General features: G+C 37.1%; 1 protein-coding gene across 4 annotated transcripts; it reads right to left on the bottom strand.

Moving 5' to 3' along the window:
- Positions 1–1466: 1466 nt before the first annotated feature.
- LOC121327317 (zinc finger and BTB domain-containing protein 38-like) lies at positions 1467–22957 on the bottom strand. Of its 4 annotated transcripts, XM_041271270.1 has the most exons (3): positions 20176–22957; positions 17135–17227; positions 1467–6273 (listed from the first exon to the last, which is right to left on the bottom strand). In XM_041271270.1, exon 3 carries the CDS (start codon positions 6271–6273, stop codon positions 2242–2244), a length of 4032 nt encoding a protein of 1343 aa, XP_041127204.1. In that variant the 5' UTR covers positions 17135–17227; positions 20176–22957; the 3' UTR covers positions 1467–2241. The 4 variants fall into 4 exon arrangements, with proteins under 4 accessions (XP_041127204.1, XP_041127206.1, XP_041127207.1 ...); XM_041271272.1 differs by lacking the exons at positions 17135–17227; positions 20176–22957 and adding an exon at positions 13042–13174; XM_041271273.1 differs by lacking the exons at positions 17135–17227; positions 20176–22957 and adding an exon at positions 11445–11566.
- Between the last annotated feature and the right edge of the window lie 421 nt (positions 22958–23378).

Raw genomic sequence — 23378 nt, 5'->3', positions numbered from 1 at the left:
TAGCAGACAATTTACAATGGATATCGCAAGTTTCATTACTCCATGTCTCAGGACATTAAAGGGTCACAGGGTCAATCTGACAAAATCAGATTTTGTTCAGATTAAATATGATTAGGATAATGTTATTTTAGCACTCAAATATTGGCTTAAAGTGTGCAGGATATACTAAGTTGACAGTTAAACAAAGACAGAGATTGTAGTTCATTGCGGTCAAATTGCTCATAACCATCAAACATTAATTGTGCTATTGGAACAAAATCTGAATAGTGCAGCTGTTTGTGTAAACAGGCGTACAGTTCAATGTTATGCCTACTGTTGGGGCACAAGAGTTTGGATAAAAGTGTACTTATTCTATTTACTGAATTTATATATTTACTTTCATTTATAAAGATAATTGGCATAAAACACAAAGTGAGGCTTTGGACCTACCATAGCTCAAGTGCTGCTGCATAAATGCCCATCTTTATAACTAGGAAGCACTTTACAGTATATTGCATATCACCATCATCTTTACACTCCAGTTTATTTATAACATACTACTGCTATATTTTGTTACATATTACCCGATATTTTTGCTATTGGAGCTGTGTTGCATTACCCCTCAAATAAGTAAGCTGTAAATATTATTTATTTGTTGTCATTTATTTTTATTAATGTAAAGGCACCTTTTCTTCATATTATTATTATTATTATTATTATTATTATTATTATTATTATTTAAAATGTGTTTTTTTTTTTTTATTTAAAAACGATATAAATATAGCCTGAGCACTGTTCACCACATTGTGTTCCAATAGGATTTTGAAGAGTGATGCAACTCATTGTGGTATTTATTTATTTATTTTTAACCTTTCAACAAACGTTCTCTAAACCCACTAATCCAATTTTGTATATCATGCTGGGATGAGCCGGGCTTCGTGATGACGCAGGATTTTACTGAAACCATTATTGCAGCTTTCATACTTTACCAAATGGTGACCCCTTGTTTTGGTAGACTGACAGTATACAGCCAGCACACCTTTCCAGAGAGCTGAATCACTACACCCATAAAAAGTTTATCTTTTAGCTGCCAGTTGAAATTGTAGTGTAGAAGTACTATATTGCACATTTATCCATACTTAGATCCCTTGCTTCCTAAATATCCCTGTACCATGTATAATACATAATCAGCCCATTTTCAAATTCATGCAAAAAATAATGAGCAATCTGTCCTACGATGTTATTCATTTACTACCATTGCAGAATGACTGTGTGAGCCATTAGTTAACATTACTGGAATGACTTTTCACTGAACGTTTCCGTAATACGCCATACATAAAGTGGAGAGCTAAAATTGGCAGCAGATGCTGTATCTTTAAAGACGTGTACAGATATTTTGAAACTTAAGAACCACCATTAGAATTAAGGTAATAGGCAACAAAAACATAATGCTAAAGTACATGCAATCTTTTATTTACCCCAAAAACTTGTTAGGTTGTCTTCATTTTCATGAATATTAAGAAGGTTCATCACACAATAAAGGGTTTGATAACAAGTCATTTTGGAAATGACGTTTACTTCTGTCCAGTTAACATCACTGGGGCTGTATTCCTAAATGTTACTGTGTATTAATAGCAATGTGATCAATTCTGACAACGTCTGTAACTGTGAATGACTTGGAAATGTATATTTTAGCAGCTTGACATTTTTTTGTAGCTTGTTGAGAAAGTTGTTGGATAATATAACAAAAAAAAAAAGATAGATGTTGAAAAATTGGCTGGTGTAACATACTGTAATACCCTTTTCTGCCACACTTTAAAGAAAGGACCCATACAGAAGACGTTGACTGTTGACAACCATTATTCCTAATAATGTGCAGCTAACAATACCCAGTAGATTACAGACAAATAAATATAATAGAAAACATCTAAAAAGCAGGATACAGTTACCAGAATCCACACAAAGCTAAATACAACATTACAAAAATAAAACCAACATTTTAAAAAATATATGAAAAATTACCAAATGTTTATTTGCAGTGTGAAGAAAAATATTTTTGTTTTGTTTTTTTTACTAAAGATGTACAGGACATTTAAGAGCTTCAGGTTTGTTTTCTACACTTGCTTCACTGTTGCTAAGAAACAGGAAATTATTACACATCTGTATGCTTGTATCTTTAGCTATTTTATTTACACACGTGTGCTCAGGCATAATCATTACCTCCAGTCTGTACTTCTATGTTAGTACACCTTTGGTCAATACTCAGTTTGAATTGTCTCCTGTTGGTATCTGTTCAGAGGACCAGTAGTCTGGTTGGACAAGGGGTTCCTCTTTACATGGAGACTTGTATTCTGTCTTTGGAAAGTCTGCATGTGTGCTACATGTCTGCATCTTACTCGTCATGTTTAACGGGGCAAACTGCTCTGAGTAAACATGAGGGTTCTGGTAGGCATTGACCGATTGGACGCTGTACTCATCATATGCTTTTCCAGTCATGTCATTATTGGTTTGGTTCAGCTGGTCCCAAGGCTCAGCCAATTGACCACGAAGTTGATCATTTAAGGTAGCTGGGCAGGTGTTCCATATGCTTTGTAAGGGTACTTGTGTCTGAGGCAAGCCTTCCTCTAGAGATAATGTCAGTGTCTTAAGATCTGGTGTTCTGAATTCTTTAAAGCCCCTGTTGTTGCTAACTCCTCTTTCCTGTTCCAGTTTGGGTTCTCTGACTGTGTCTGCGTCACTGTGTTGTGGCGCAGTAAGTTTGGATTCATTTGCTGCAATGCCACAGTGGCTTCCTGCTTGCTCTTGTTCCTCCTCTTCTCTTTTAATGAAATGCTTCTTCTGGTGCATTCCAAGGGCTGCTGAGGATTTGCAAACTTTAGGACAGTAGGAGCAGCTGTAGCCTTTAGTGTGCTTTTCTAGATGCTTCTTCTCATGGCTCTTCTTGGTAGCCAAGTACAAGAAGCGCTGCGGGCAGAAAGAGCATCGGTAGCATTTCTCTGTGTTATGACTCCTCAAACTGTTGTTGAAACAGGAGCCATCTTCAACACAGTTCTTACAGACAAATTCTTTTTTGTCTAAAGGGAAGGCATGGTTTTCATAAGGAATTTCGTGGGGAGAAAATTGCTTTCCGCAAGTTTTACAGAGGTAAGACTTCTCTTTAGCATGGCAGCTCATCTTGTGTACCTCTAATGCAGATAAGCTTGAAAACACATTTTGGCACATGACACAGGAATAAGGCTCTTTGTACGCACCCTTTTTAAGGTGTTTTCTCAATTTCGCTGGGTTACAAATGGCTGTGTCATGCAAACTGTAACTTGTGTCAATGTAGCCATCAAGGCAGTCTTGATCTTTTGCATTTGATCTCAGATGTCTAGCAGGGATCTGAAGATTCTTGCATTTTCTCCTGTGTTTGGACCTCAGTTTCTTTGCTCCTCTGGTTTTCTTTTTAGATTTGTAAGAGTAATAAGGGCGCCACAGTTTGTCAGCTGTGTCGCGATCAGTCACATCATCATACGTTTCATTCTCTATGACTGAAGTTGTATCTGTTCTTGCACGTAAACTAGCATTTCTGTCATTCCCTTCTGTTCCTGTCACACTGCTCTGGTCCTCACCTGCCAAACTACTCCACTTTCTTTTCCTTTGGAAGAGTTTCGATCCTTTAATACGCCTTCTCACCATAGCCTCATCGCCAATTTTTACTGTTATCTGGCAAAGAGGTTGAACTTGACTATCAAAAGAAGGACCTGGGCATGCTGGCTTGGCAATGTATGTTTCTGTTTTGCTGCCTGGGTAGAGGATATTTGTAATTCTATTAGATGCATCACCAAATCCTTCTGGCTGGACCATCTCATCTGCTCTTGTCTCTGTTATTTGCATACCTGACAGTTTGTCTTGCTTGAAGTATGTCCTCATATGACCTTTGTCATCGTTAGCAGGTTCTGAAAAGCTGCTACCAGTCATTTCTAAGAATGGCACATCACTGCATTCTTTGTCATCATTAACTCCCATTTCATTCCCATGCACTATTACAGACGAGACTCTGTTGGTCTGCATTATAACAGAGGGTCCAGGGAATCCATAACTTACAGACGAACCTGTGCTGCTGGTGTTAGCCGGACATGGGGTTGAAAGGTTGTTGGTGTTCTGCGTTGTTGTGCTCAGTGCTGTCTGTGGGCACCCTCCAGCTTCAGAAGATAGCGTATGACTTGGATTACTTGGTTGGTTCAAGTTAACGCAAGGTGCTACTGATGCAACAATGTTTGGAGTGGCCATGAAGGTCAATGGCATAGAAAATAATGGCTGCCCCATACAAACCGCATCTGGACTATTCTGAGCACCGATAATGCTATTTTCAAAGTTGACTGATGGGGTGGTTAACGAGTTCTGAGGCCTTGGTGGTAAAGGAACTTGAAAAGGCGGATCATTGGATTCTGCATTTTCAGCGAGGGTCTGGCTGTATGTTTTGTATTGTTTTTTTCTAAATGTCGTGGGCAGAAGTCTGTAGAGTTTAAAAGGATACAGGTTGCTTTTAAAACCACCGTGCGCTGACTTTTTGTTCACAGCCAGCCTCGGGTCGATGCCGTGAAAAGATTTCTGATGGTTTTTCAAAATGTAGTATGTCATAAAAGTCTCTAAACAGAAAATACACTGGTATCTCCTTTCACCCGTGTGCCAGATCTCATGCTTGGTACGATATTCAGCCAAAGCAAAAACTTTATTGCAGTAATGGCATGGGTAGGCCCTCTGCCATGAATGGACATTTGCATGTCTCCTAAGACTTGACAGCGTGACATAAGCACGTTTACACACGCTGCACACATGCATCCTTTGTCCGTCAACCACTTTCTCACCATTATCTGGTAAACTGGTAAACACTGGTGAACTGTCTTCATCTATGTGATTACCAGAGCAGTTGCCTGATTTGTCTTCTGTACGTGCATGCTGCACACTGCCGTCTGTACTGGAAGTATTGTCTACGTTAGCGATACTGAGTTGAGGCTCACAGCTTTCATTCTCAGTTGCGTCAAGCTGTGCCTTACAGCATGTTTGTTCATGATTACGTAGCCTTTTTAGGTGCGTGAATTTCTTATGGCAAAATTTGCATGCCAAATGACTGACAAAATGTTTTTTGTGTACCTGCGTATGGATGTTCAGCTGTGCTTTGTTGCTGAAGGTCTCAGAGCAGTATTCACATCTGTAAGTGGCTACATGTGGTTCTGCGGCCACAGCAGAAATGACTGATTCTGATCCAGTGCTATTGTGTGTTATCATCTGTGGGACGTTTCCATTACTAGTGACTTCAGCTGTCTCGTTGTGATGACTTATTGGAATGGGTGTAAGGTTCAGTGTGGCATGTGCTTTATTGGTGTACTGTACCCCTGCAACTTTACCCAGACTACTGCTCAGAATATGACGTTTCTTCAGTGGATTGCATCGCTGGTTCATCAGGTGATTAGTAGGTACTTCAGTGGGGGGACTGTCTTTTCTGACCTCGTTAACAGGTGTCTCACAATGCTCTGTTGTTTTAAGGACCTGATCTACAGTGGAAGACACAGCATAAGAATGTTCTGATAAGGCACAGGTCTGCTTGCCCTTTGCTGCTGCTGCATTGAGAGTGGGGCATATAATCTGGAATTGTTCAGTTTCCTGCATCCTTTTAGCACTGGCTCTCAAGTCAAGTGGAGAAAACGGGTCATTGTTGGGTCCTGCTTCAAAAATGGAAAATGCATTGGTGATTCTTGGACCATTCAAACAGAGAGACTCTTCAGTTCTTTGGTCACTGGTGCCACAGTTGGTTGTATTTTTCAGCAAGGGAGACCTAATTGTCTGCACAGAGCAAACGGCATCTGCAGGCGGGACTGAATCAGATGAGCCACGGCTATTCTCTGCTTCAAAGGATTGTTTCCCCTGATGACTCCAGTCCCTTAGGTTTTCCAGAAAGGGAATTCCTAATTTTTTACCTGCAGCTATAAGAGCTTTTACATCTTCAGTTCCTGTGATCTCCACTTTAGCACTGTAAATAAAGTGAAGTATCCCTGCAAATACATCAGACCCAATGTCTGGCAGCTGCAAGACTTGACCTGAAACCCACACCTCTTGGGTGGAAAATGCATGCTTAAAGTAAAGGCTAGATGCTGCTAACACGTTCTTATGGGCCTTGAACTTGATGTCTTCCACAACAACGGTGACATCGCAGAACAGCGCCTGAGTGCGTTGATCATTTAAGCAGCGGAGAATAGCCTGGGAATGGGTGCTATCCATAAGATCTCCTGTATCTGGAGACATGACTGTCATCTAGAAGAACAAAAAGAAGGTTCATTAACTCAGATTACAGGATATCACATTATATAGTATCATATTACAGATAAGAGCAGTTATAAGTACAATAAAATCAGTAGCAAATAAGGTAATTGATAATTGGTAGCCCTGGTCCTGCACATGATGCTTTTACTTTTAACCCATGCTTTTTCTGTGTGGTTGGAGACACATGTATCTGTGTATCATACACCCGTACATATTTACTACAGTATTAAATATGTGTAATTTTCCTGTTGTCCACTGGGTGGTAGCAGTGCTTTAATGTCACTGCCAATGTAACAACAAAAACAATGTGCCTGATTCTCAGTACTATTTCTTGTCATTGATTTTAGAGACATGTTTGATTTATTTGATTGCATTCTGCAGTGGGTCAGATGCTTACAGTTCTGAAATAAGGCCTGTGAATTTCGACTGGAATAAAACAAAAACATTACAGTCTTGTCCCTCATCACCTCAGAATGCACACTTCACGGTCTGTCATTCTACCCATTCGCAGTGAATTATTTAAGAGATGTGTTCACTAATGTAATTCACTGATGTCAGCTAAGTAGAAGACTACACTAGAGATCAAAATTAAGCATAACACAACAGAAGTGTATATATGAGACTGTATATGGAACTTGTTATGACATTATTTTTGATGTCATTTTAAAAGCATCATGAAGACACATTTTCAAAATTCTATTGAATAAATACTGTTTGAATTTTGTTAAGTAAGAATTATAACAATCGGCAGTATGTTGATGGTAAATCTCATTAGTGCCACATTTGAGAGATTTACCATGTGTCACTTGGACTGGGTTGAAAGCCATTTTAATCAGTCCATTTTGTTTGTGGGCCTGCAGTAATTGGTCTGATAGAGAAAGACCACTGCATGTTTGGTAATAATGGACAACAGGAAAAAAAAAAAAACATGCAAGCAGAATGGAGGGCTATCAATGAAATATTAGAAGATGAAATCGTTCAGAAATACAAGTTATAAAGAAACGTAAAGAATATTTCTTTGTGTATCATCTAGTTTAAAAATAAGTCAATGAGATACAAGTGATTTAAATATATCCTAAACACAACATCCAACCCAGCCTACTGACAGCTGCTCTAAAAATAACGAGCTTACAGAGTTTAGAAGCCGCGGTCACAACCGAGCAACTAGAATCTTCCACAGTATGACCAGCCACAAGTCTAACTACTTGGTGTTGGAGAAAAACAGTGTCAGGTTAGATTTGACTGGGTTATATTGAAGCGGCTCATAAGGGAACATGTTTATGACCTGAATAAATAATATACAGTCTTATAGATTATGTGTTGAAGTGAAAATACAAGCGTAGATAGAGGAGTGTTTCTGCCTGGTACAGGAGAGTAGAGATATCAGATGGCTAATGGATTAGCTATGGGTGGTGTATGGAGGGAATGCTGGGCGGACAATATATATATTTTTCTGTTCAACTGAAGCAGATCAAATCTTGCATCTTAGAACCAACGTTTTCTTACTACTTGGCCCTACACATTCTGTGATGATAATTCTGTGCACGTCAAGCAACAAAGCAATCATAGAGTGAGGAGCTTTGAATGACATTTTAATCAATATATCAGATTTCCATCCGAGCTTGCTTTGAGCATACCTGGAGAATTCTTGCTGCCTGGCATCAAACAGAAATAAAATAAATTAAGATGAAACTAGTTAGAGATGAATTAGGCAATTAATTGTATAAGTTCTGGGGGTGCCTGTGCTCCCCCGTCCCCCAAAAAATACAAACAAAAATCAACAGAAAACGAGGCCAAATGCTAAAATATCTCGCCTCAGTTTTAATATCACAGCAAATGTATGTAGGTGTTTAATGCATATCTGCTTGACACAGAATTCAAAACTAAATTGCAGGCAGAGTATGAATAATACAAGAGGTAAATACAGTAATAAAAGTCTATTTATGAGGTTTTACAGGTGTCATTTATTTTTTATTGTAATCACAAAATAAACATTTTAGAATAGATGCTTAATTATTCAGCCAAAACATTTCTAGGTTTATTTGTTTTATTTATTTATTTATTTATTTATTTATTAATTAATGTAAAGTCGAGTCACAGGAAATTGTTTTGTGCTGCCCTTATAAAGGTGACAAGCAATTGCCAATTGAAAATATTAAGCAACAGCCCTCATATAATGAAGCTTATTTCAGATGTCTTATTTAAAGTTTCATTTTAATGTACATCGGTAAACAAAGACTTTTAAATTGGCTTATATATTTAACATCATCCTGTAAACATACAAAGCAATAATTACGACAGCCGCCTAATATAACCAATTACTCCTGACTCGTTAGTTAGGGAATGATTTGCTTAAAATTTGTACCAATGAAGTGATGTCTTGATAAGCGAGTGCGGCTTGTTCAAGCTGTCTTAGCAGCTTTCGGTGAAAAAGATGCTGGAATGCTTCTGCGTTCCAAGTGTATTCCTGCCAAGTAGAAAACTGCAATACACATGACCTATTTCCTCTAAAATCAACTGCAATGTTTGTTGTTCAGCCTTTTAAAAGAACGCGTATTTGCGTTTCATTTCAATTTCAATTCCCTGCATCCTTTAATCAAGTCATTAAGTAACTCACCACTCTCCTATCGTTATGTGTTTCACTAGCTGAAGCAGTGGGTCAACAGCATCTGTGTCAGAGGATGACTTTGCATTTCCTTGTGATGCATCAAAACTAAAAAAAGCATCACTGTTTCCGTCCCACGTCAACACAGCAATTCAGAAATTCTTCTGTTCCGCTTAATGTTCTTCTGCACAAAATGGGTCAATCATCTGTCCTTCAGTGCACAATCTAATGTGCTTTATAATGGTCGACAGTACTGCAAAACTGGTCGAAAAACATGTTGCATAGATATACAGCACACTACTCCAGCTTCAGAAGTGCTCAGCTCTTCAATCTATCAGAAAATATCTCAAGGGCCTGCAGAGATCTGTCCCACTTTTGTTTTCCAGATTATTTATCATATAAAGCGCATTAATGCTTGTCCTCAAAGTTATCCCTAGGACAGACAGTAATTTAAAATAATTGCAAAGTAAAATACAATTAGCAAAAATAGAGAGGAATAGAGCAGATGGATAATCATCATTGCCGAATCCTTTCTGTCTAATCACATTAACCTATGATAATCTTAAAGTCTGTCCTCTGTACCTGTTCCTTTTATATGCTGTTACCATAGCTGATAATTGTTCTATGATGCCATATTCTTTTTTTTTGTTTTCTATTAACCATTTTTTTAATGCATTAATTGATGGCTCCTGCCTGCAAACACTGTGTTCTGCGGTATGAAGCTAATTCTGCTGAGCCACTGAACCATTCTCGGGAAAGATTTTGCATCAGCTTGTTAAAATAAAAGATGTTACTGATTTAGGAAATGACTCCACACTAGGTTCCTGCCTACACAGAATATCTTTTGAATTTACTGTGCTTGTCAGTTTTTATGAGAAAGCTTACGCCACCTTCAATGCTGTTTATAAAGCATGCAAACTGATTTGCACCTGTTTATTTTTAAGTGTACTGCAATCAAATCAATAACCTTTAATATAAATGTAGTACAAATAGTTAAAAAAAAGTGATTGTTAAAATGCACAAGTGATTGTATAATGGTTTTGCATTGGCAATGATGACTAATTTTCTGTTAACTGTTCTGTGGCTGTGACCCTGCCATTTCTCGCACGTACAGCAGCCATTTTAAAGTCAGCTGCAGCAGTTGCTGCAAAGGTAAAATGGCTGCTGTCAAACTATATGTTTAACATTTTGTATCATTATATTGTTCATTATTATAATACTGTTATTCATTTAATGTTTAAATAAAAAAGGAGATAAAGCAGAAATGCAAAAATTATAGGCGTAGAGCATTTGATTAAAAAAAGAAATATTGCTGTGCACTATTTGAACCAAAATGAAATACAGAAAGCAGACACTTATTTAGTTTTAAACTAAACTCTTCACTCCGTTTTTTTTTTTATTTGGCAAAGCATTTTGTATTTTGTGTTCATGAATTTCAAGGGTTTGGGCAATTTATAAATCAACCAAACAGGAATGTAAGCTGTAATATAAATGTAATATGCAAACCTATTCTGATAATATTTATATATCGTCCACACTTTCCATGCAATTCAATTGACAGTGTGGTGCCATGTTCTCCCGGAGGTCTTCATTTGTTTCTACCATATGTGCAGACTGAATTGTACATAGCAGCTGGAACCGCAGAAATGTAAACCGCTTTGTACTTTTCATTTAGATTCGTCTTTGTTGTTTTATTGGGGTTTTTTGTTGTTGTTTTGTTTCTGAAACAGGGTGATAATGAAACCAAATGCGGCAGCTTCTCACTGTGGAGAAAATAACTCTGCTGCTTTATCCCCTCGGGTTCAAACAGGATGTGGTTGCCAAGGAAACATGCTGTGGCGCAGTATTAACTGGGATCCAACTGGATTCCAAGCAACTGCATTAACTGTCTAGGGATTTATGCAAATGCATTATAAATAATATCCATTTTATCTATTGCAAAATCTATACCCGTGATAATATGGGAAACATGCAGCTGACAATTCTTTAGTATATGTATTGCTTCATCAGTAATCATATTTCTAATATGGTACAGAATTTACAACTGGGGAAAGTACATTGGAAATTATTACTGGCAGTGAAAGCACCTACAGTTTGACACAATTCTGGTATGCTGACATCTCAATATCCTGCTTTTATATTTTATCAGAATTCTAACCTTTTACCTTTTTTGCAGTTTAAAGTGTATTTTTGCCGCCCCCCAACCCCTCCTCAACGTGCCACTTAAAATGTAAAATAAAAGGTGGTTTATTGCAAAATTTAATTATTCGTCATTTAAAAGTATACAACCTGCCACGCCCAAAATACATGTTGCCATCTGATCACGTACAAAAATCTCCTTTCATAAACCAACTTATTTAATGGCACTAAAATTTCATCATATCATTGTGAATACGCGTGAACATTTTTAAACAAATCTAAAAACTAAAAATCATTCTGTGTTAGCTTTTTATATTGGTTCCTTTTTTTTGTACACTTATATAAAAAGTACAAAAGGTTGAATCACAGATTTTTTTTCAACATATTTTTGTAAAGCTGTATAACATGCACAACATACCTGGAAACATCAGTGAAATTGATGGAGCAGGACATTAGCGTAAAAAGACACCATGCTGTAGCACTCTTCTATTATTTGTAATCTATACAATTCGGAAGCACCAAAAAACTGACGAATAGAAAGCGAAAGCAGCAATGTGTTTTAGGTTTTCTTTTTGTTAGTTGTTTATATATATATATATATATAATATATATATATATATATATATATATATATATATATAAGACTGCGTTCCAGAGAATTCAGCACATCAGAAGCACGGAGGCACAGTCAGCATTTCCCATCTCCAAAGCTTTCAGAAGTCTCCCTTGCAAAGCTTTTTTTTCTTTTCTTCACTGGCTTAAAAGCCTAAAGCTGACCACTGCAAAGGGTACTTGTCACACTTGTTGAAAATCAACCCGTTGGTATCAGTGCCAAAAATATTAGTCCCAAGTTCCAAAGCCTATTGCAGAGCAAGCACCGCATTATTGCAACCTGCATTACAAACCTGAAGCATTTTAAAGCTGAAGAGGAAACTTTTTATTTAGCATGTGCAGACTGAGTAACATAAATGCATTTCTGAGCACAGAACCTGGCTTAAAATGTATGTAAAATTGGGCTACATGTCATGCCTTGGATGAACAGCAACCAGAAATCTGACTACAAACTACTATATTTCAGCTCCTTCCAGGCGACCATAAATATCTTCCAGTACAGCAAAGCATTAGCCAGACGAGGAGCTACTGTACAGCAAGACCTGGCACAAGCACAACATTTAAATACTCGCATCCATAACATCAGAAGTGGCAAAGTAAAATCAATACAGAACATGCAGAGACGAGATGCAGTGTTAATCCTGCCTGCCTGCCATTTTAAGCTTGCTGGAGTACAGCTCAGATAGAACCACACTGCAGCAGAGAGCTCAGCCAAGGGAGAAGGTAAGGGACATCTCACCTTAAAGGCAGTTGCTGATTAATGTAAACAGTGACATTTCATTAACTGGTGATGCAAAATTAGCCCAGTGGCTAAAAGGAGGAGAGCAAACCCGAATTCAACTGAGATTGGGTAGCTGGCACATCCCTTGCAGATGCTTTCTGAACAGCACTAACTTACCGTGGCATGCACTTGTATTTGCACGCTGACAAGGAATCCTATTTACAGTATAAACATATATATATATTTTTTTTTTCATACCCTTGACAGCTGCATTAGTAGGTAAGCAGCGGCATTCTTAGTCATGAAAATATGAATGCTGAGCTGCACAGAGTAGCAGCGAGCTTCTGTTATTTTCCATTCTGCATCACCTAAAGTATCTTTTAGCTCAAGCAAACACTCTGCACACAGACAGCCTTGTCACATGAGCGCCTGTTTGTGCTTGAGCTGAAACCCATTAACCACAAATGCAGCTACTAAAACTATTTCTGGAGGATGGCTCTTCATTGCATTTTAATAAGCCTCAGTAGTTACCTCAGCGGATCCCAGATTCTATTAAAGCAATTGAAAGTAAACAAGGCCCCGTTTGCCAATGCTCACTTTCATATACAGGTGCCAGACGATGGATGCAAAATAACAAAATAAAAAGTATATAAAAAACAAAACATTTTGAAATTATACTGACCTAAATAAAGAAGCAAGCAGCAGATTTCAAATTTCATACGCAGGACCGCAGCCAGGAAACTGTAACACTTGTAAGAGAAAGAACAGCAAAGCTGAGCCAAGGGGTGTTGTACCAGTAGAATATAATACAAAAATAAAACTCCTACGATACTGCTCGCTGCAACAAAGACAAGTTGTTGCACAGGTTAGCTTCATACTGTATTGCCATTTTCCTAGTGCTACATGCCTTGTCTTGCTGACATCATCAGGTCCAGCGTTTTTTTTTTTTTTTTTCTGCTTTTACAGAGACACAACTGCCAGCCTACAGCTATCTTAAAACGCATGCACACATTTCTGCAGCCAACATGCATGAGGTAATATCAGACACTGATGATTTTAAACCAGGATAATGATTTAATTAAGATATCTCAAATAAAGCAACAGTTGTGTTTTATTTTATTTTGAGTATTGTATTTTGCAGTAACCCTTTTTATGTTTCTAAAAACAACTATGAATACAGTAGTGGTCTCTTCCTTAAAAAAAAACAGCCTAGACTGGTTTTACACATAAAGATCCCAGCAGAATCCATTCTCCAAATCGTATGTTCATTTGTAGGTTGGCTGCTTCCTGGTATCCACAGAGATTATCTATATTAGGGAAATATTTAAGGCTATTTCTTGCAGTGAATAGAAACAGCAAATATAAATTTGCTATGCTGATTTAATGTTCACTGTTCATGCAAGACTGTATTAGAGTAGGTTATGTAGCATCTAACGCTTAATAGAAACTAGCAGTAACAGCTCTGAACTACACCATCGTTTTCTGTTCTAATAAATTGTCCTTTCAATCCTTGAAATTTCCTGTTGTGTATTATAATTTTGTATTATTCCTGTTATATTTGTAAATGTTTTCTTATGTTCTTGTTGTAATTTTTTCTTTTATGTGAGCAAATGACATTGTTGCCAGAGTTAAAAAAAAAATAGACATTAGAAAAAATGTAGGATTAGGCTGATAAATATGGACTTTCTGGAAGTGAAACAACGAATACTAATTATAAAGACTACATTTTAATGTACAGTAAATGATTTCAAATTTTAGAAGCTCTGCCTGTTCAACAGTGTCTGAACAGTCGTTTATTTATTTTTAATTTTTTTGAGGGATGCCGGTCTCTTGTTTATATATAGTAAGCATGCTACCAAGGATTTGAGGGTTTGTATTAATCTGTGGAAGTGAGATCAATTTACTACACCGTAGCTGTAGAAAGGCCTGAGCAGTTTAAGAAGGCTGCTTTTCTATTTGGACATTTCATTCTCAACTTGGGCTTTTATTTATGTTAAAATTATGTAAATAAAATTATAAAGACATAAGTGATACATGCTAGTCCGTATTCTGTATGTTTTGATTCTAAAGTAGATACATTCTGCTGTGTATTTTATATAAGAAGATTAATGGTTGGGTATTTACAGAAACATTTATGTCCTTCAGCAGAGAACAACTACAATTAAATTCAAACATCCCAGTTTCACACAGCTAATGGTGTCCTATGAATATGTATTGTAATTTTGTAAGTCTAGACTATAACTTAATTGTGAGCAAAAATAGGTACAATTAATATTAATACCAATCAATTTTCACAACCGTAACAAAGCAGAAAACCATAAAAGTAGCTATTGAAAGACGTAGCAGATATATAGAGGTAGACATTCTAATATTAAAAATACATAATGCTATCAACAAATGTAATCTACCATTATATATAATATATATATATATATATATATATATATATATATACATCAGTCGTCGTGCATAACAAGCATGATATATCAGTTCAATTTGGGGATAACTGCTTGGAGTTACTAATGGTCCAGTTTATTTACTTTAGTAAATGCTTAGGAAAGCAGGGTTTATTAGAATTTATTATATTGTGTTGTGGGAACAACATTTTACTGTGGTGGTAGTCAAAAACATTATGTGCAACCTATATTTCACAGACCTCAATTAGTACAAATCTTGAAATACCGTAACATTAGGGGTTCCAAGTTAGCGCTAAACTGATACCAGCGATCATGATCTAACCTTTAGCTTGCATTCCAGCTTTTAAAGTAGACATGATTGTCTGTACCCAGGAGCGTTTGGGCTAATGCCGAGTCATTACTTATAAATTTTCCCTTAGTACTAATACTCATTTAACCACTCAGCACTTTAGGTTAAACTAGTAAAATGTAACCAGGCAAGGGATTATACAATGCAAAAAAAGCAACTCTGCAACTCCTGAATGTGTCTGACTTTTTCACAGCAGTGTGTGTGTGTGTCTGTGTGCGAGTGTATATGATGGAAATTATGTTTAATTGTTTAATTCAGTGATGGAGGTGTGATTGTCAATTACCCCTAGTCACACCCTATAAAAGGATCAAAGGAATTAATGTTTTGTGAGGGTAGTGTAGGACAGGAAGGAGCGGAGAAGGCGCGTGCTGTGTGTGTGTGTGCTGTGCTCGTGTGTTGTACTGGGTGTGTTTAGGAGTATTTTTGTTCAAACTGTTATTTTGTTCTTGTGATTTGTGTTTATTAAGTGCGCAGAAAGCGCTGAACTACAGTTTCTGTGTTTGGTTGCTATTTCGCCAGTCAGGTTACCGCTATGTATATAGTACCCTACCCTAAATGTGTGCATTAACTGGGTATTTAACTTGAAAAAGAATTAGAAACAAAATGAATAGTTGTAGTAGTGCACTAAACAAGCTTATTAGCAAAAGTCTGGTATTTCATTCATACAGCCCAAGCTCCACTAAATTATAAAAAAAGGAAAACAATGCTAGCTAATACACTGCATGCTTGTGTGGCAGACAGGATCACATCTGAGCCGATCTGTGTGTAGGATCTGTAAAGATGAAGATCACTGAGCAGCAAGTTTGACATTTTTGCTTCTGAAGTTTTTTTGGTCTTTCAGGAGATGATAGCTATCAATTTCCTTAGGCCCAATAAGCATCTTCATTGTGTTTTTGAAACAGAACACTGACTTGTACACCACTTTGTACTTGAATTTAATAATAATAATAATAATAATAATAATAATAATAATAATAATAATAATAATGAAACAGTTCCTGAATAAATCACTGTATTGTTATTTTAGTAGGTATATCACTGTCCCTAATTACTGGCACTGGTTACGAGCTATTTAATTTAAGGTTATTTCATTTTATTGATAAACAGATCAAATAGAACTTGGTAGTCAAGTTATGATTAGACAAAAGTACAACATAATTTCAAAACATGACAACTTAAGATGATAAAATGTTTATTGAACGACAAGACTAAACTAAATCTTAAGCATGCATAGCAGTTACAAGAGTCAGCCAGCTAACCATATTAATATAATTTACCTTGGCTTTTAGAGATTTACTCAACTTCTAAAATTATCGTAGCCACGCAATACCATTGCTACAGTGTATCCCTACAGTATGTGCACCATTCTTTTTAAGAAATGAAGTGGAGCTAGGGACAGGTTCGGAAATTGTTTTGTCCCCATTTTAAAACATTAATAGTATTTTTTTTTTTTTTTTTATTGGAGCCGGAGTAAATCAGCGGCCTTACTCTTTCTAAGCCTAGCCTACTGTACTGTATATGGACAGCAGCAATGGCTGCTACACCCAAGCATCCTACATATTTGGCACATACCGGGGAATTTTGAAAAGATGTAATATCCTAAGGATGTACGCATGTATGGTGAGGTCATACGAATCCCTTTTAATCCAGATTAAGGAGCAGGGATTCAACTAATCTGTTTATAGCTTGTTACATCATGGCTTGTATACCCCAGTGGCACCACAGTTACGCCAATTTCAATGCCTTGCACGCAAAATCGGACTGAACCCCTGCCAACTAAATAATCCCACTTGATACACCTGCTCTCCAAGTGCCCCATATAAAGATATTTCCTTTAAATATTCTCAGCTATAATGCACTGTAGCTACACGAATCAATGTTTATATATCTAAAAGGGATAAACATCTGGAAGGATTTCGAAACTAATTTGTTTCATAATGCTGTATATAGTAACACTGTATAGGAGCATATAAATTACTGTCCCTAACAACTTGAGAGATGTTGCTTACGGTTGTCCTGCCCTGTGTTGAGAATGTGAGGCCAGACGTCTGTGCTGTCCATCAGCCAAGAGCCGTTCTTCAGCCCTGCTGTGCGCTGTGTAGCTGTGGAGAGGAAAGCACCAACACGGTAAAAGCAAGCAGTGGTTTTGGCATCCTGAACTCAAAGTGGAGGCCACTCCCAAACAGATCACTACAAACAGATCAAACTCATTAATAAGAGGTTATTGGTTTAAAAAAAAAAATTCTAACTGTAGTCCCAATATTCTCCTCGGGTGGAAGCATATGCAGTTAGCCAGGATGTCCTCATGAACGTTGAGGGCATTTGCAGACAGAAGAACATGCAGCATCACAATTCCTTTGTGATGTTGGTAACTGTTACATGTTTCTACAAATCTGGAGTTTTCTGTTTTTAGCTTTCTTTTTTTATTAATCTTTACCTCTAAACCGACAGACCAGACTGGTTTTACTCCCACACAATGCACCAGTAAGATCTGTAGGCTGGATAGACACCTTTGTCCTTGTAGGGATGACATAGGGTTTGTCCTTGACAGTCAGACTGGACAGCTGGAAGCCTTTTATTTATTTTTTAAAACTAAAATAAGTAACTAGACCTGTGTCGCTTGACATACTACACTGTAGGCATAAAGCTCCACATCCCATATTTCCTTTCTTTTAATTTTAGCTACTGCAATATATTTTATTTATACTGACTTTTGTGATTAGTATTATATTGTAAACTGCTGTATTAGTCTAGGTTTTAACCCCTCAGAGCCTCAGCATACTGACTGGTGCGCACACATGTGGTACCTGTGATTTCCTTTTCCAAATGTTGCTAAACTGGTGTGAGTCTTTATATTGGCTATTAACCACACTGATACTGTAATCCAATGCAAAACCTTCATAACACCATAAATTTTATATAGCGTAATACAAATATTGTAATCAATCCCAAGGTAAAAAAAGGCATTTGAAATTGTGAACTACATTTTTTTTTTTTTTATTATTATCTTTTTTGAAAGTATTTATACTATTGCTGTTTGTTAATAATGGCAGTGATTGTTGCAGACAGGGTTCTGATTTTGTTTTAAATAATTTTCTGTCGTAGCTGGGTTTGTTAAGGGCAAGGGCCTCCAATCCTGGTCCTGGAGGGCTGGTGTCCCTCCTGGTTTTTGTTCCAACTGTACACTACATTAATTAATTGGACCAATTAAGCTTCTAATAAGCATTAATAGCTCCAATTAACTAATTTAGGGTACATCTGGAACAAAAACCAGGAGGGCCACCAGCCCTCCAGGACCACAATTGGAGACCCCTGGTAAGAGGGTTCAGAATGCTTGTAGCTCATTTGTTGATATTTTGACATGGCAGTTGCAAATAGACCCAAGAAATATCATTTGTAATTCAAATGGTACACAAGTGATTTGCTTTTAACACTGTATTTTATATTATATAATGAGGACTTTAGATAGAAAAGTCTGAATCTTGTAATTCCGAGAGATTTCTAAATGTCAGATTTTTTTTTTTCTCATCAAACACTGCCCACCACTCGTCACATCACAGGTTTTGCAGTTTGTGCACATTGTTAATGTCTAATGGTTTCAGTACTTAAATGCAGTTCACTTCACAGAGGACAGGGGCAAATATCTGTTTTTAAATAGCTTGTTTACCAGTAGCTGTCACTTTGTTTTCACGTTGTGGTAGATTAGGGGTTCAGAACTGCTGACACTATGTGTGAAGTGGCAGAAGCTATATTGCTTTACTTACCAGGTGTTATTTCTAGCTAATACTTCAGTTTTAAAGCAAGTTTTTAGAAAAAATGTTATTACCCCAAGCTTGCAATTATATGGGCACAGTTTATTGTCATGAATACAATAACAAAACCGAAGATATTAAATGATTGTGAGCCCTTCTTGAAACCTTAGCTTCCATTTTATGTCAAGACTGTGTGGACAGACAATTTAAGAGGCCAGATCCTAGAAATATATAAAATCACAAATAAATCTAATATAACCTTTTTTATTTTAACACAAAAAGTCCTGACTTCTGCTGCTGCCTTTTTACAATGATCTCACAAATGTGTTACTGAAAGGTCTTCATAACTAAACCACAGCACCCACATACAGTTACCTGGCTGTGTTCATGATGCATTATTACACTGAGGACTGCAATGTACTTAGACATGCTTATGTTAAATGAATATGCAGGGTTGAAAATGATAAATTATTGGCCCAAAATGTGCAGCAGCCACCTGCAGCAGTCCAGCCACTCGCTAAAATGGACACGACACTCAGCTGCACAAGAAGGGCACATCGCTCAAATACATTTGAAAAGAAATTCAGTTAGCTGTTTTTAGAGCTGTATTTGAATTGAGAGAAAAAAAAAAAAAAACCTGAGATGATTTCCAGATAGTGAAATTGAATAGGTCAAAGTCATGGTCATTAAACAGATTCCTCAGTGGTGGTTATTTCTGTACATCTAAGTTTCAGGTTAATACAACAACCAAATCAATGGCTCCAGACTGCTCCCCTGGAAACATCCAAACCCTTTTTTTGGATTGGTGGTTGCATTTATATTTCTGCCTCTGCTACCTTTAATCTTGTGCAGCTGAGCGTCTATTTTGGTGAGTGGCTGTTTATTAGACTGCTGCAGGTGGCGTTATAATTTTGTAGCACATTGTAGCTTAGGCAATACTGAAAACATATGTCAAGAGATGTTTATTGCTGGCTGCAAGTACATGGGGTGAAAAGCTTCTGGAAATCTGCCGTTTTAAAAGTGGACTGCCTCCTTTCCAGATTCCAGAAGAATGACATCCAGCTCGAAAAGGACTGCACTATTAATTACAATATGCAGAAAGGTTTGAATTCTGATGCAACAGAATTATTTCTTAATGTTGATCCATCTCTAGGTTGTCACCTGTTAGCAACTGGGGAGGTGATGGTGCAAGCAAAATAAAATGCATGGCAAAGAAAACGTGTTATGCAGTACGGTTTATATATCACTACGTAATATGTAATATAACATTCTTACATTCTGTATTTTAAATGATTTACCTTGTTCAGTTCCTGTGGTTTGACCTTTTCGCAGATTGTGAGGCTCGCTTTCTCATCCTTGTTCCTTAGTCAGGTCTGACAGGGCCTGGCACCCACACAATGTCAGCTGTCATCATTGCGTCACAGGATTTGCCTGGAACTCTGAGCATGGAATCAGCCAACAACATCAAGTGGCCTGCAGAGGCAGTGACACAGAGCAGGAACAAACAAACAGAAAAAAAAAAAAAAAACCTCTTCCCTTCCATTCCCAACATGCTGGAGTGGGTGCGTGGAATATATTTGCTTTGTATATTCATGAAGACTGGTAGAATACATTGTACAATGTTACCAATGTTCATTCAAATTTAAAAGGAACTGGTCTGTTTTCAAGGGCTGCTGTAATTAGTTCACTCAATCACATGTTTTTTTTTTTTTTTTTAATTTTTTTTAGTGTTTTAATCTGCAGCAATATGTTGCATGGTACGTAGTTCAAGTGCCTGTGTTCAGAGAAAATGATATGTGTTTTGTGAACCCTGACCTTATAGAAAATACTGCCATTTACTGTGGTATTCTGTAGTGTGTTTCTGTAAAATTCAGGAATGGTAGTAGCATGGATTATACTACAGTTCTTTGCTGTAAAAAGGTGATTATAGTATCTATCAATATTGACCAGTATATTAAATACATTATTCTAGAGTAAATGTAATAATTTGCTTGATGCAAGTAAAATGCCGAGGCATCCATCGCATGGCAGTTTCTCCTTGTACTTTAAGACATTTGATGTGGTCTGCCAACATGTAACTTCGTTGGTTCTCTCGGTTTAACTCGAGATAGTCATCATGATTTTTAGTTTTTTCGATGACTGTCATTGTGGCATATTCAATTCCTTCATAATAAAAACTGACAAAAACGGAAGATAGTTTAAGATGTCTTTGACCTTCTCCGATGCGACGAGCAAAATGAAGCTGTATGTTGAACCATGCGTTTCTAACTAACCTCCGAGCGGTGTTTGGGTTGAGGGTTTCAGTTTTTTTTTAGCTTCTCCGGGGGCCTGTTTCTCTATACACATAGGAATGCGTATCTGCCATATACGATATCGTAAGCTGAAAAAAGTTGCGTTTCCATATACCAACACTCACATTACCATTCGTAATCTATCACCACCAAATTTGTCATCGTATAAATACGGAAGGTCATTCTCACCTAGTTTTCTTGCGTTCTTGCGTATGGTTGCTAAACAAATGGCGTCTGTTATGCATGCGGTATATCTATGACACAGAGCGAGAGAATTACAGGCTTACAACATCAGCGCACATCAATTACAGTAACAGACAGGTGCGTAAAATTTTTGGCAAGCTGTCTAATGAGGAAATAACTGCAAAGTACCATTTAAAGAGGGAGGACATCCAGAAACTTTTTACCTTACTTGAGCCGCATGTAAGAAGACAAACAACGAGACATCATGCCCAGTCTACAGAAGGGCAAGTGTTAGTTACACAATGCTTTCTTGCCAGTGATTCCTTCCAGAATGTATTGGGCGATACGTTGGCACTGAGCAAGGCATCAATATGTCGTTCCATTGCATTACTACTGCTCTGACAAATCAAGCTTCCGACTGTTACTTGGCCCAATGTACGGGAATTGCAGTCAATCAAGGAAGGTTTTCCTTCCTTCTGCAGTTTCCCCAATGTGTTTGGAGCTGTGGATGGCACGCATATTTTAAATAAAAGCAAAAGTGTGGATGAATATCATTGTGTGTGTCGGAAAGGGTACCACTCTGTGAATGTGCAGATTATATGCGACAGCGATCTCATTATATGACATGCCGCTGCTAAATGGCTGGGCTGTGCATATGATGCATTTATATTGTAGCAATCCGTGCATCTGTTTTGTGTACTGTATTTCCACTTCGTCTAAGTTTTTTTTTTTTTAATTACTGCCACGAATACATTGTTAGCTGTGTTAACTTTTCTATTGCGCGGTGGATCATTCAAAAAGCGATTTGATACCGGCTCGCAGACTGATAAAGCTGGAAATGCTGTACTGCTCTCCATCTTTATGTCTTATGGAAGCATACCATTCCCTAAAGAGACTGTTCAGTTCTTCCTGAGAAAGTAAATGAAAGGTAACAGATTTATCATTTTTTCTTGAAGCCAGTTTTGCATGATGTTTACAGCCCATTTGAAAGCTTTTGTTGTGGTTTTTGATTTCCGTTTTGTTCAAGTTCCGGTTGATTTAGTTCTCTTATTCCACTGTGCCGTTTTTCTTTTCAAGTTAATTTGTCAGATTCGGGAAATTGATGTTTATACTATTCGTCAAAAGTTTTTTCCATTTAAAAAGATCAAAATTTGATTGCGGGTCTGTCATTTTTCTTTTAAAATTTACAGATATTAAACGTTATGGAATAATGGCGCATGAATTGAAATTCAAAGATTTTGATGATGCGTCTGCGTTGAAAGGTTGTGTGTGATTAACGTATGGATGATAGAAAGCAGCTAATTAATCATAAAGCAGGATTTTTCATGGTATGTGGTGTAATACTCTAGCAAGAGGATCAGGGGTTAAACTGGCCCACAAACCACAATACAACAAAGCTATGCCCCACTTCCTCCCACAGTGCAGTGTAAAATAAGAGTACATGCTCTTCTGCGTTTTCCAAGGACTCCCATCTTTCATTTGTAGAGCTGGGCAACTGTACGAAATCAACCCACCCTGAACCAACCCTAACCTTAAGCAACTCCTGCCTTAAAACCTAACCTCAAGCCCAATACATAACCCTAAACCTTACCTTAACCTTCCTTGTGGATATTCCTTTGTGCTGCGTGCGGGTGGGCAGAAAAAATAAAAAGAAAGAAAAAAAACAGGAACTTCACTATGATCACTGTGATAATCCTATGGTATTCCTGTGATAATACCAAAAATAGTTTTCTTTGTTCTGTTTTTTGGTGTTTTAATAAATCTAATTAATACAAAAATATGTATGTGTCCTTTTTTTTTTTTTTTTTTTTTTTTTTTTTTACATATTTCTCATAGTGTTTGTATTGGTTGAGATTTTTACGCTTTTTTGAGATTTACTCTACAAATATTATTTAATTATTTATTCACTTATTATTGAACATACAAACCTGTATTTGTGGCAATAATAATTGACACATGTTATATGACCGAGGCATAACTTTGTGTTTTGTATCTGACAATAGAAACCAGGTTATAACTACATACAA

Source organism: Polyodon spathula, chromosome 14 (genome assembly GCF_017654505.1).
Source record: "Polyodon spathula isolate WHYD16114869_AA chromosome 14, ASM1765450v1, whole genome shotgun sequence".
NCBI classification, from domain to species: Eukaryota; Metazoa; Chordata; class Actinopteri; order Acipenseriformes; family Polyodontidae; genus Polyodon; species Polyodon spathula.
This window is presented reverse-complemented; position numbering and strand designations above follow the sequence as displayed.

What these genes read in the sequence shown, in the direction of transcription:
- LOC121327317 (XM_041271270.1), bottom strand. Translation starts at nt 6,273, where the DNA reads ATGACAGTCATGTCTCCAGATACAGGAGATCTTATGGATAGCACCCAT.